Here is a 13204-nt window from a genome sequence, read left to right as displayed (position 1 = left end):
CAATTTTAGGCATGCACAATAATGCTATTTTTAACCGATACCAATAAAACAATCATTTAGAAAGTGTCTAACTGATAAGTACGCCGATAATTGGTTGCAAAATTAACTTGAATACAAATATACTTTGGAATCCTACTATAAGTCTAACATGTACAAATACATTGAAACATTGTGTAAAGAACCATGAAGCTGAATTATATTGATATCTCTGCTTCAAAGACAACCGGTAACTCATTTTGAGTTTGCCAAAACAAAACAGTCACTTTTTAAATATGCAACAAAAAACTGTAAGGGTAACATTTTTGTGAGTGTTGTGGAATTTTCAGTAGTCTGGAAAACGATTTATCTTTTGGGTTTCTTAATATTTGAAGCTTCAAATATACATACATGTCTTACAGAGCAGTCTGCAAGAAGTGATTTGTGAGTGTGCGCAGTAAATTATCATGGGAAGATTAAGTCAAGGTCACTTCGATATGGCTTCATGTACAATAAGTGAAAAGCCCGTTGTTAAAGAACGTACAGGTATCCACAATACAGCCAGTATAAACTTGTGTTAATACGTGTTAAATAGTTATTTTCCATAACAGGACAGTTAAGAAAGCCCACACTGGCGACTGCCATGTCGCCATGATGTATCTTTTGCGAACACGAGGTTGCACGCATTATGACTTCACAAATATATGACACTACCATAAGAGAGGGGAGGGGTTGATGAGTAGTACAGTGGCCCTGAAGTGCAAAACGCAAAAACAAAAAAGTAAACACATCTGCAAACCAAATAAAAAAACAACTAAACAAAAACGAAACTCGACAGCAAATAAAAAATCACAAAAACACAAAAGTAATTGCAAACAGAAAAACTTAATCACAAACACGAATCAAAAAAACACAAAAAAGCAAAATTGCAAACACAAATAAAAAAACACAAAAATGGTAATTGCAAACACAAAATATGATACAAAAAATCGCGAACACACAAACAAAAAACAAAACAAAACACAAAAAGGTAAGCGCGCGAACACAAAACCCCAAAACACATTAACAAATGATAAATCACAAACACAAATAAAAAAACACAAACACAAAAACGAAACAAAAAAAAAAGTAATCGCAAACACAAAAATGTAATCACAAGCACAAATCAAAAAACACAAAAAACAAAATCGCAAACACAAATCAAAAAAACCTAAATCGCAAACACAAATAAAAACATAAAATAAAATAAAACTAAATCGCAAACACACAAAAAACAAAAACAATCGCAAACACAAATAAAAAAACACAAACACAAAAAAACGAAATCACAAATCAAAAAAAAAAAACTACATCGCAAACACAATTCTAAAAACACAAACACAAAAAACACCCAAAAAACAAAATCGCAAACACAAATCAAAAAACACAAAAAGGTAAGCGAGCAAACGCAAAACCTCAAAACACATTAACAAATTATGAAGCACAACAACATTAAGCTAAGGGAAGCCAAGTCAAGTTTATTTATATAGCCCTTAATCGCACAAGAGTCTCAATGGGTTTCACATGCCCACAGTTGACAAATATCATTGACATCCCCTAATCGAACCACAAGAGGGTAAGTAAAAACTAAAACAACAGGCAAAAAAGGAGAAACCTTGAAAGGGGACCGCAAATGTGGTAATCCTCTTTCCAGGGTGATCAGGTTGCAATGGATGCCGAATGGGCAAAAATTTACATCGTTTGTGATGCTCAACATTATTAACTAGAATAGTGCGAAAGTCCATTGAAATAATTGAAGCACAGCAGCATGAAGACGTCAGGGAAGTGGGTCCTCATCCAAATCCAGCCCGGTTGGTCGGAGCAGCTATCTCCATGGCGGCAACTACAAGGTGATGGTCCGGGTCGCAATACGGTCAACCAGCACAGAACCCGTAATGCAGCATCCAAATCGCTCTTTAACACCTAACTCCCTCTCCAAGCTGTGGAAAAGGGAGGGAAAGAAAGCAGCGGCAGTCACCAGGTACACATCATTCAGCCAAATGCAAGAGTATAGAAATGAGTCTTAAGATGCGATTTAAATGTTTCTACAGAGGGTAGCGTCTCTGACCTCCGAGGGTCCGGATCGAAAATGCTGTAGAACCTGCAGACTTCTTATTAGCCATTGGAATCACCAAAAGACCAACGTGTTGCAAACAAAGGTTTTGTTACGGAACATACGGTACTATTAAATCAACGCGATAAGAATGTAATGTAATGTAAATGTAATATTTTATATGTAAGTAACAAACCCTTAAAATCGCGTCTCAAGTAAACAGGAAGCCAATGAAAGTTGGCTAATATGGGGGTAATATAATCCAACTTACTCGTCCGCGTCAAAAGTCTAGCTGCAGCGTTTTGTACTAACTGCAGATTTAAGACTAGTCATGGGAAGACTGGAGAGTAACACATTACAGTAGTCGAGGTGAGACGTAACAAACACATTAATTCAATTTTCTGCATCACCATCAGACAAAATAGGACGAATTTCAGCAATATTACGAAGGTGAAAAAAAGCAGTTCTAGTAATATTTTTAATATGCATTTGAAAAGAGAGAGTTGGCTCGAATATGTGGTGTTTACGTGGCAGGGGGGATCCGAGGAATGTGATTGGATGAAAGTGCCTCCGTACTAACAGCACAGTTAAGCACCGTTTACATGTACTTAAAATACCTAGAAATAATAGATATTACAGTTTTATAGTATTGTTAGTTGTTTAATTTAGTGAGATAGTCATCTGGCACAATGTACTAGAAATCCTTAATGGTATGGCATTTTTAGGGTGGTTGGCAAAATCCTTTCTGGCACTTAATATATATATTTTTTAATATTGTAATATTTGTACAATAAGTCATTTGTAAAACTAATAATTGTTTTAAAATTTGTGGGCAAAGTAAACAACAAGAGAACATTTGGTTGCCAAAAGCAAGGCTTGAACCCATTTGCAAAATGTACAATGGTCAGAAAGCCGTATGCTTTACCACTACACTGAACTTCCGCTACGCCAGCCACCTTACAAATGCGCTTGCATCTTAGGATTTCCAGTACATTTGTGCCAGATGGCGTTCGTTTTCTCTCCAACTATCTCACTAAATTAAATGGCTGTAAACTGACTATTAAACTAACTACTAACTACTATTAACCTGTAAACGATTATTTCTAAATATTTTAAGCACATGTAAACTGCGCTTAACTGTGCTGTTAGTAGGGTGGTACTTTTGTCCAATCACATTCCTCGGATCTCCCCTGCCACCCCCGCCCCACATAAACACCCCTTCCGTTAGCCAAATGTTGTTGTGTTTCATCATTTGTCAATGTGTTTCGGGGTTTTGTGTGTTTTGTTTTTTTGCGATTACTTTTTGTTTTTTGTGTTTGTGGGTTTTTTTTATTTGTGTTTGCGATTACCTTTTTGTTTTTGTGATTTTTATTTTTAATTTGTTGTTGTGTTTTGTTTTTGTTTTAGTGTTTTTTTCATTCGGTTTGTGTGTTTTGGTTTGCAGTCGTGTTCACTTTTTTGTTTTTGCGTTTTGCACTTCAGGACCACCGTAGAGTTGGGCACAACTTGAACAACAACCACAACAGATGGAACCACGTGGCATGTCTATTATTATTGGCTGATTTCTTCATTATCTGGTTTATCTGTATGTAAATTGGTCGATAATTGCCGATAATTATCGGCCACCGATATTATCCTGCATCCCTACACAATATACATGTGATTAAAAATGAATAAATACATTCTAATTCATCAATTTTATTGGGCAAATGGCAAAATAAATGCAGCAAGACTCCCAATGTATTTCCCAGTGGGCCTGGTTAAAAATGGAGCAGGCGTATTATCACTGATGTATAATTTCTGATATTTAATACAAGCGTGTATTCCAACAATTTTCCGTAAGAATCCACATCGACTGTTGTTAAAAGCCTTTCGCTGTAATTATGAGTTGAAAATAACGAGGGGGGATGATGGGAGTGGGGTAAAGGGCTGATGTTGTCCACTGCTGCCCTCCGTTGTGTGTCACCATGAGTCATACATAATGTGTGTGCGTGTAAGTGAGCAGGGCGAGCGTTTAACGCCGTTCTTTCCCACGATGCTTTGCACCGCAGATGAGTCAGACCCAGGCCAGTCCGCTGAGACCTGGGGGGAGAGATTAGCGGCCCCCTGCCGGACGTACGCAGGTAATCCACTGCCGCTAATGATACTGCTGCTGCCCTCTACGAGTCGCTTCTCTCCCCCTTTTTCCGCCTCGCCCGCCGCAAACACACAAGCACGTGTGTGTGTTTTCTCACCCTGCATCTGCCCACGCATGTGTGTCGCCACAGACTGGGGGGCGGTAGAGTTGGGTGGGTGGCGGCTGGGGACCGAGTTTTCAACCTCATACTTGTAATCTGCTTCTAGATACAAGGTGGAGGGTCTGTAGTCAACACAGGAGTCTCTGTCTCTGGGTGTAATGTGTTTGTTTTTTATTTGTTTTGTAGATAAAGATGGACCAGATAAGAAGAAGGTGAAAAAGGAGGCCGGGGGCAAGAAGTCCCAAGCCCCCAACCTTTTGTTTGGCTACCCACTGTCTGAGCGCAAGCAGATGGCGCTACTCATGCAAATGACGGCCAACAGTCCAGGTTTGTTTACCATTTCCCCCCCACAGAAGCTTTTTAGTTCTAGTTAGGCACACCGAGGAACGCAACTCAACCACTCAGCCACTTAAAAAAAAAAACGATGTTGTTGGAGCACTTTTTTGCAGGCAAAAATTTTATGTTGGCAGTTAACTCTTTTCACAACAAGCAACAGTTTAGCAGATAGTGAATAATTCTTCAAAAGAGAGGTTTCAAGCTGTTAATTGATACTCCCAGTTGACGTTAAACATAAAACAGGAAGAATATCACTTGCAATTGCGTTTAAAATTGGCACACAACTTTTCCTTCTGCTGGCTTAATGCTAACACACAAAACAAAACATCACAGACGGGACAACCGATAGCATCAGTATTGTAACAATTAAAGCAATAGCTATTGGAACACAAAACGGAGCAACACATGTAGACGGACAATATATCAACACTCACTTTATATTACTTATCCTTTGCAAAAAATGACTATTACTTCAGCTCGCTGAAAAGTGACTTGTATATGTCTCGATCAGATTCCACACCCAGCCACCCCTCGCAGACCACGCCGGTGCCCAAGAAGGTCCCTAGCAGCGCCTCGTCGCGGCAGAAGGACAAGGTCAACAAGCGGAACGAGCGCGGCGAGACTCCACTGCACATGGCTGCCATACGGGGCGACGCCAAGCAAGTCAAGGAGCTCATCAGCTTGGGAGCTGATGTCAACGTCAAGGACTTTGCAGGTGGGACCGCAATGCCAGAAACTCCCCAATTAAGTCATTTAATGTAGCTAATTTTAATTAATTCACCATTATTTAACATTTTGCTGTGATCATATTAAATGAAACTATTATGAAGGATGTAATGGTATGGCAAAAAAAAAAAAAACACAATTTGTTACATGTCATGGTTTTAAGGTTTTGGTTGACTTTGGTCACAACAAAGGAGATTTTTTTTGTGTGTAGAGTAATTTCAGGGCTATAAGGCGCACCTGACTATAAACCGTGTTAGCTAAATTTGGGGAATACTCGAGTTTGTTACACAAATAAGCCGCTGGTGTTTAAATGTTACTGCACCGGGTTCCCACTACTTTCTTTTCCATAATGAGGGTGCAAATTGTCTCGCTCTCGTTCTGTCTCTCCTACTGTGTTTGGGCTCACTTGGTTTGTTTTGCTCTGCCTGACGCTCTTGCCCTTCCTTTATAGTGCGCCCCCTTGTGATGGATAAGCTGCATCTTTCTATTAGCCGCAGGGTCGAATGCAAGTGAAAAAAAGTAGTGGCTTATAGTCCAGAAATTACTGTAAACCTTTTCTTTTAAGGAACATGTAATATCAAACTCAAGCAGTAAATTCCACAATGAAAGATTCTCAAACAAAATATATACTTTAATCATATTGTACAGTTAGATTGTATTTTTAGTACAGTGCAACATCAATCTTGTCTTTAGTAATCTTCCACTTCCTATCTCATATCGAGGGCTGGGTAGTTCATCGAAATTCAATCTGGATTTCTTTTTGGGATTCTCTCAATCTTCAACATATATATTGTAATCAAAGAAAAAAAACGATTAATGTGCCCAACAGTGCGGTATGTGTGCAAGTTCCGGATGTTGTGAAAGTACCCTGAATGTAAAATCCCATTGTCATGCGACGGAAAATTATGATTGACCTCTGGAAGTGATATTCATTCCAATAATGAATATTCACACACAAACGCTGTAGTAACACAATGAGTACATCCAGGTAATATAACATACACAAGGTACTTATTCTCTCCAATGTGGGAAAAAACAAGTTTTCTCATTGTGTGTGTTCCATCCATGCACGGCACCACACTGCCTGTAAGAGGCCAACGCGGGCACAACATGATGAGCCAGTATTAATTGCTTTTTATTTATATTTTTTTAGGATATTCTTATTTAACGTCGTTGTTTTTGTTTATTTTCTGGTTGTTCTTTCAAGTTATATCCAAAGTTGAGGATTTTAAGGATTCAAGGAATTTTTATTGTCTTCATCATCATCATTATCATCATCACACATTTCCACATAATATACCATGAAAAACATTTCCCAAAGTCCCAGGTTAGCCTAGTAAGTCCTAAGACTTTTGAAAATACAAATAGAAAAACAAAATAAGATACATTAACTCTTTCACTGCCACTGACGTTTAAAGACGTCAAGTAAAAACCTACGCTTCACTGCCAATGACGTCAAAAGACGTCATCCAATGATTTTTTTTTTTTTTTTTGAAACGGGTAGAGGAAACCCTCCCGCATGTCTGGTCAAAGTTTCAAGTCTGTCTGTTGTGCCTAAGGACTATTTTTGGCCCCTAGAGGGCAGCGATGACTCTCTTTTGACAAGATCGGGTGGGCGTCAGTAGAGGCGGAGCTAGAGCGTCGAGCAGGAGATGAGAATGGAAGACAAAGGAAAAATGGCGGCCGGTCGCGAGGAGCTCACACCCGAGACGTTTTTTTCAAAGACCAAAAGCATCGCTAAAAAAGCACATTGTTGATGACGATGATCATCATCGATGATGAAGATGATGGTGACTCCGTGGTTGGAAAGCATTGACGCGGCAGTAGAAGACGTTAGATGGAGCTAGATGGAGGAGGGAACGGGCAATGGCGAGCGTTTGCAAGCAGCTCTACACTTACAAGACGAAAGGCATCGACCAACGCTAAAATAGTGCATTGATGACGACGGTGATCATACTCGATGATGATGAAGGTGAATCCGAGCTTGACGGCGAAATTGGAACCGCTGACGCGGCGGCTATTACGGTGTCGTAACGCGGAGCGCAACCGAGCACGCACAGGCGGACGTTCGATCGGACGACGGAGAGTGCCCCGAGTCCAATGCATATTCATCGGAGGAGTGTGTACAGTCTGCTACTTGCTTTTTATTCCCCGGAAAAAAAGGCCGTCAAGAAAGTGTAACGTTTGCACGCAAAACGGACCAATGTGAAAGTGAAAGTAAACTGTTGTGCGAGTCCAGCGGCGTCTCCTTGCACGCAGGGGAGCGTTACAAAAGGAAAAACTGTATTTGAAACATCCACATAATTGTAAGTAGTACCACAGTTGCACACATTTGGAAATAGTTTGCGAAATTGTTTTGTCAAATTGTTACACTGTTGAATGGAAATAAACGTATTTTGCAATCTAAAAACACTTTTTCATTGTTGGTGGTGGTGTATTACAGAAGTAAAGCACTATTTAGGTGTTTGTGGCATCATTCATGGACAAAAAGAAGTGTACAATTCACTAGAGTGCATGAAATAACATCGTTTCACAAAAAGCTCTTTTTCTCCGTTTTTTGTTTCAAAAGAGAGAATTTCGGTGAAAGTAACCATTTTCTATTGTTGATTACTGAAGAACGGAATAAGGTAGAAACAAACTTTTTTTCTGATGAAAGCTGAGAGTCCAATCTTTCATTTGGTAGTATGTGTGTTTCCATAGTCCAAACACAACATTTTCTGTGGACCTTGAAAGATCACTCAAAATGCTTAAATCGGCTGGCAGTGGGGACAACCCGTTTCTGAAAACGTCTGGCAGTGAAAGAGTTAAATACAATAAAGAGATAATTGATCCTTATCAATGGTTTCCATGTGTGCAAAGATGCAATGCAGCTAAGGTGTGTCTGCAGCAGAATGAAAATGCTTGAACTTCACATGATATTTAGTGGTAATTTTGTACTTGACAAAAGAAGTGTTAAAATTGCCATGAGGCTATGATGGTAGTTTTGACAAGCTGTGTTTTGGTAGTAAATAGTTTGTTTTGAAATCACTGAATAATTGTTTTTATTTATCGTGATTTTGATAGCAATCAAAACATTAGATTCTCCCCCCATTATCACCCAGCTTTATTAGGAACTTGGTGCATCAGTGTACCATATCATTCCTATTACAAATACGTGTATTGTTAGACCCTTAAATTTTTTTGGGGTGTTTTGAGCAGGTTGGACTCCGCTTCACGAAGCTTGTAACCTGGGCTACTACGATGTGGCTAAGGTGTTAATAGCAGCTGGCGCTGAGGTGAACACACAGGGACTGGATGATGACACGCCTCTCCATGACGCGTCCAGCAGCGGACACAAAGACGTAAGACGCACACGATTATCTGTCAAAGTCATGTTTATCTGTGGTTCATTCCAAATCCTGCAATTCTGATCCAGATTGTGAAATTGCTGCTACGCCATGGTGGAGACGCCTTCCAGGCAAACAAGCGCGGCGAGCGTCCGGTGGACGTGGCTGACTCTGAGGAGCTGGAACAGCTGTTGAAAGGAGAGACGGTGCTCTCGGATCAAGATGACAGCTCCTCAGGTACATGTAAGATTTAGATGTGTACACAGTGTTAAATAGTCATTCATGAATCTTATCATGTATATCCCATCTTTTTATATTGCAGACTCCGAGGATCCACCATCTGTCAACCCGTCCAGCATGGACGACAACATAGATGACTCTGATGCAGAGAAGGACTCTGATGCGAAAGCTAAGTCGTCGTCGTGCATGCCTGACCTGGACGAGTATGAGTTCAAGGATGAGGAAGAGGAGGATGACCTGAGTAAAGCGCTTAATGACCGACATATCCTGCGGCGAGAATTGAAGCAGAAGGAGAAGGAGGACAAGGAACAAAACAATGTGGCCGGGAAGCAGAGTGCCAAAGGGGAAGCTCCCTCCAAGTCAAAGAAGCCGAAGATCCCTCGTGTGCACTGCAGCTCGGACACGTCCAGCGACGAGCAAGAGAGCCTCCCCGACAAGAGGAGCTCACCTACCTGCTCCCAGACCTTAGAGGGCGTCAAGGCCAAAAAGGACAGCAGCGAGCAGAAAGACAAGGGCAAAGTCAAGAGGAAGAACAAGAGCCAGAATAAAAATAAGGAAAACCAAGAGGACGGGAAGGAGAACAGCAAGACGCTGGTCCTCCAGCTGGCCACCGTTTCAGAGAGCATAGACAAAGGCCGCGAGGAGGACTCCTTCAAGATGTCCTTCAGCCCCAAAGACGATTCGTCCGTGCATCTCTTCCACTTGTCGGCCATCAAGTCACCCAAACTCAACCACGGACTGGCCGACAAGCACACACCGCTTAAGCAGGAGAATAGCTCATGTCCCACCGATGCCATCAAGTACAACCACTACTCGGACCCTGACTACTCCACGGAAGGCTCCAGCACCAAGGCCCACAAGCACAAAGAGAAGAGCAAGCACCACCAGAGGGACAGTGAGCGCGACGACTGCCGCGCCAGCCCGTGCAGGGACACCGCTGGCCCAATCGGGACCGAGGGTGCTGTGCGCAAAACGGACCCGGACATCAAAACGGTGAAGAAGCACAAAGTCAAACATAAGGAGAAAGACAAACATCGGAGAGAGTACGAGGCGGAGCGCAGCCGTCACAGACAGAAGGACGCCAGGAGAGACGGCCACAGGAATCTGGAGTTTGACAGAGAGTTTTGGAAGGAGAACTTCTTCAAAAGCGACGAGACAGATGACGCGCCGCCTGTGAAACGTGATGGAGAAGAGCACAGCTCCCTCCAGAGGGTGTCTGACGGCTCCCCTTTCAAGGAGGATAAGAATGCCAAGGAGAAACATTCCAGCGGCAAAGACAAGCGGCCGAAGGACGAGCGTGACAGGGACAAGGCAGTAAAAAAAGAGCGCAGAGAGGAGAGGGTGAAAGAGCGAGACGACAGAAGCGAGTGCGGCGGGCGGATTCCAGATGCCGAGCTGCCACAGACCAACAGCATGAAAGAGGAGACGGACGAGAAGCCCATAACTCTCGCAGCTGATCAGGACCATCTGGAGCACACGCGCGAGAAAACAGACAAGCGGCTCCCAGGAAAAGAGAAGGAACCGGAAAAAATGGAGAAAAAGCATCCGGACAAGGAAAAAAAACTTAAGTCAGAGCACACAGAAAGAGCAGAACCGCAGAATCAGTTGGAGCGTTGGAAGGAAAAAGAGCGATCCGGGGCAGTTTCCTGCCACTCGCCAGGTGATAAAAACTACAAGGAGAGTGACAAACTCAAGTCTCTATCCGCTGCAAAGAAGCACGAAGACAGCCGAAAGAGCCGAGACAAGCCGGACAAACGCGCCGATAGAGATTATAGCGTCACGGATCACCGAGAAAAGGATCGTGTGAGTTCCGATAAGAAGAAGCCTTTGGAGAAAACCTCCGATCACGGTAGATCTGAACGCTCCAAGGAGAAGGACTGTGACCGAAAAAGAAAAGAGAGGCTAAAAGATTCAACGACTTCCTCGAGTTCCAATCTGAAATTACTTCTGGAAGAAAAGAAGGCTTATCTCTCTGAAAGTGGCAAATCCTCATTCACCAAATCTAAAGAGGAGGTGGGGAGGACTCCAGAGAAAGATCGGGACAGGAGGGAGCGAGACAGAGATCTGGACAGGCACAAAGACAAGGACCGACACAAGGACCGCTCCCAACAAACCAAGACCAGCAAAGTCAAGCCAAGTGAGACGGATGCCGAAAAGCCCAAACCGAAAACCCCTACTGCCGGAACACGAGATGCCAGGCCCAAAGAGAAGCGCCTGGTGAATGATGACCTGATGCAGACCAGCTTTGAGCGAATGCTCAGCCTAAAGGACCAAGAGATCGAGCAGTGGCATCGGAAGCATCTGGAGAAGATAAAACAGAAGGAGCGGGAGAGGCTCAAACAGAGACCGCTGCCGGACTCTGGAAAATCCAGGCCGAAAGACAGGACGAAGACAGACGCGTGCTTCAGCAAAGAGCTTGTGCGCTCCAAAAGCTCTGAAGCTTCCGACGCCCAAGGCAGAGAGAAACCCTTGAAGGACGTCTCCAGTCTCAGGACTGTGTCCCTAGACGGGAAGAGCCTGCCTTCCATCGGCGCCAAGGTCATGTCGGCGGTTGAGAACTGCCTGAGCCGTTCCCCGCGACCCGAGGGCGAGCACTGCAACCTCATGTCTAGGTCCGTGTCTCTGGTCTCAGTCGCCAGCTCTGAGGACTCCTGCCAAGCAGCGATGTTGACCCCTAAGAACCTGGAGTATGACTCCGACATGAATCCGGAGCCGGCTGACATGCAGCCCACGTTCCTGCAGTCCTCCCTCGTCATCCAGGCCACCAGATTGACATCTGTTCTGGATAAGGACTGCATTGTTCTTCCAGATGCTCAACGGCTGACACTTACTGGCAAACACGAATCGCCGTACCTCAGAGCCATCTTGGACGAGGATGCCAACGCGTCCACTGAAAGCAGGGTTGCTGACAGTCCACCAAAACACCAAGCAGAAGGTCCACGGACAAGGGAGACGTCAGCAGAAAGAGAAGAGGTGGGTGTCGGTCAACAGTGTTCAAACGCTGAGTTGGTGGCAAAGTGTACTGATGGCAGCTCCTCACCAAACAGAGAGCCTCCAAGTCTCACTCTCTGTGGTAGTCCTGCATTAGAAACCTCTGATGCCACGCTCATGAGGGACATCCCCTGTCTGGAAAGTCCAACTTCTCAACCGGAAGCCGCCAACAGGGACTTTGACCCACTGTCAGCATTTCTGTCGACAGAACCACCAGAGCTCACGAACCCTGAAAACCTCCCACCTGGGGAACCTGTCCCACCAGTCAGCCAGCCGGTGGGCTCTTCTTCGGCCCAGCTTTTGGAGCAGAAGGACAAAACGACCATCATGGATGGCGCAGAACACCAAAGTGTGGAAAGTGTATCAGAGAGCACCAAGATTGAGACGACAGAAAGTCCAGTACCCTCTACTAGCACGACTGAAACTCTACTAAGCAAAGAGTCTAAATGTCCGCACGAAAATGTGGACCCAAGACCTCCTGATGTAGTCACCTGTGACACTCCAATGGACATGTCGGACGATGAGTCCATTATGACCAAGGACCAAGAGATGTGCGACGTCCAGCAGAACCCTGAGAACCCTCCAAGTTCCTCACTCGAAGAGCAGCTGACTGCGGAGTTATCCTCTGAATTTCACCCTGAGCCCATGGAAGTGGACCCCTCGGACAGCAAAACGGAGTCCTCAGCTGAAGACTCGAATCTGTTTGCCAGGCAGCCGGCGGGCCACAGCGACCTGAGCAGTAGCTGTAGCAGCACTAACAGCAGCAGCAGCAGCAGTAGCGCCTCAGGTAGCTCGTCCCCCCAGTCCGGAGAACCAGAGTCGGACTGCTCTGGCACCAAGGTCAAGCTGCGCTCCTCGGATGAGGAAGTGGACCTGCACTTGCCGCACCCGCGTAAAAGGAAGATGCCAAAGCTGCCCCCATGCCAGTCAGATCCGGCCCCACAGCAGGACCAGGAACGGGAGAGTGGTGAACCCATCCAGCAGCAGTCGCTTGCCGCCATTGTGGCATCGGTCAAGCTGGAGGAGATCGAACCCTACCAAACAGAGCGCGCTAACCCTTACTACGAGTTCCTACACATCCGGAGGAAGATCGAGGAGAAGCGCAAGGTGCTGTGCAGCGTCGCACCGCAGCCGCCGCAGTACTATGACGAGTACGTCACTTTCAACGGCTCCTACCTCCTGGACGGGAACCCACTCAGCAAGCTGTGTATTCCCACGGTAAGTCCACACAACCATTGACGTCATACCGCTAAATGTAGAACTTGAGGTATAAATGATGG

General features: G+C 44.4%; 1 protein-coding gene across 4 annotated transcripts in view; it reads left to right on the top strand.

Moving 5' to 3' along the window:
* ankrd12 (ankyrin repeat domain 12) overlaps positions 1-13204 on the top strand; it is a 45521-nt gene that overhangs the window by 27785 nt on the left and 4532 nt on the right. For 2 of the 4 annotated variants that reach the window (XM_077558938.1, XM_077558939.1), the window contains exons 4-9: positions 4120-4191; positions 4492-4632; positions 5153-5356; positions 8566-8708; positions 8783-8930; positions 9016-13142. In XM_077558938.1, coding sequence (XP_077415064.1) covers positions 4120-4191; positions 4492-4632; positions 5153-5356; positions 8566-8708; positions 8783-8930; positions 9016-13142 — 4835 coding nt within the window. The remainder of the gene's footprint in view (positions 1-4119; positions 4192-4491; positions 4633-5152; positions 5357-8565; positions 8709-8782; positions 8931-9015; positions 13143-13204) is intronic. The other 2 variants (XM_077558940.1, XM_077558942.1) reach the window with 1 other exon arrangement.

Source organism: Vanacampus margaritifer, chromosome 2 (assembly GCF_051991255.1).
Source record: "Vanacampus margaritifer isolate UIUO_Vmar chromosome 2, RoL_Vmar_1.0, whole genome shotgun sequence".
NCBI lineage: Eukaryota > Metazoa > Chordata > Actinopteri > Syngnathiformes > Syngnathidae > Vanacampus > Vanacampus margaritifer.
This window is presented reverse-complemented; position numbering and strand designations above follow the sequence as displayed.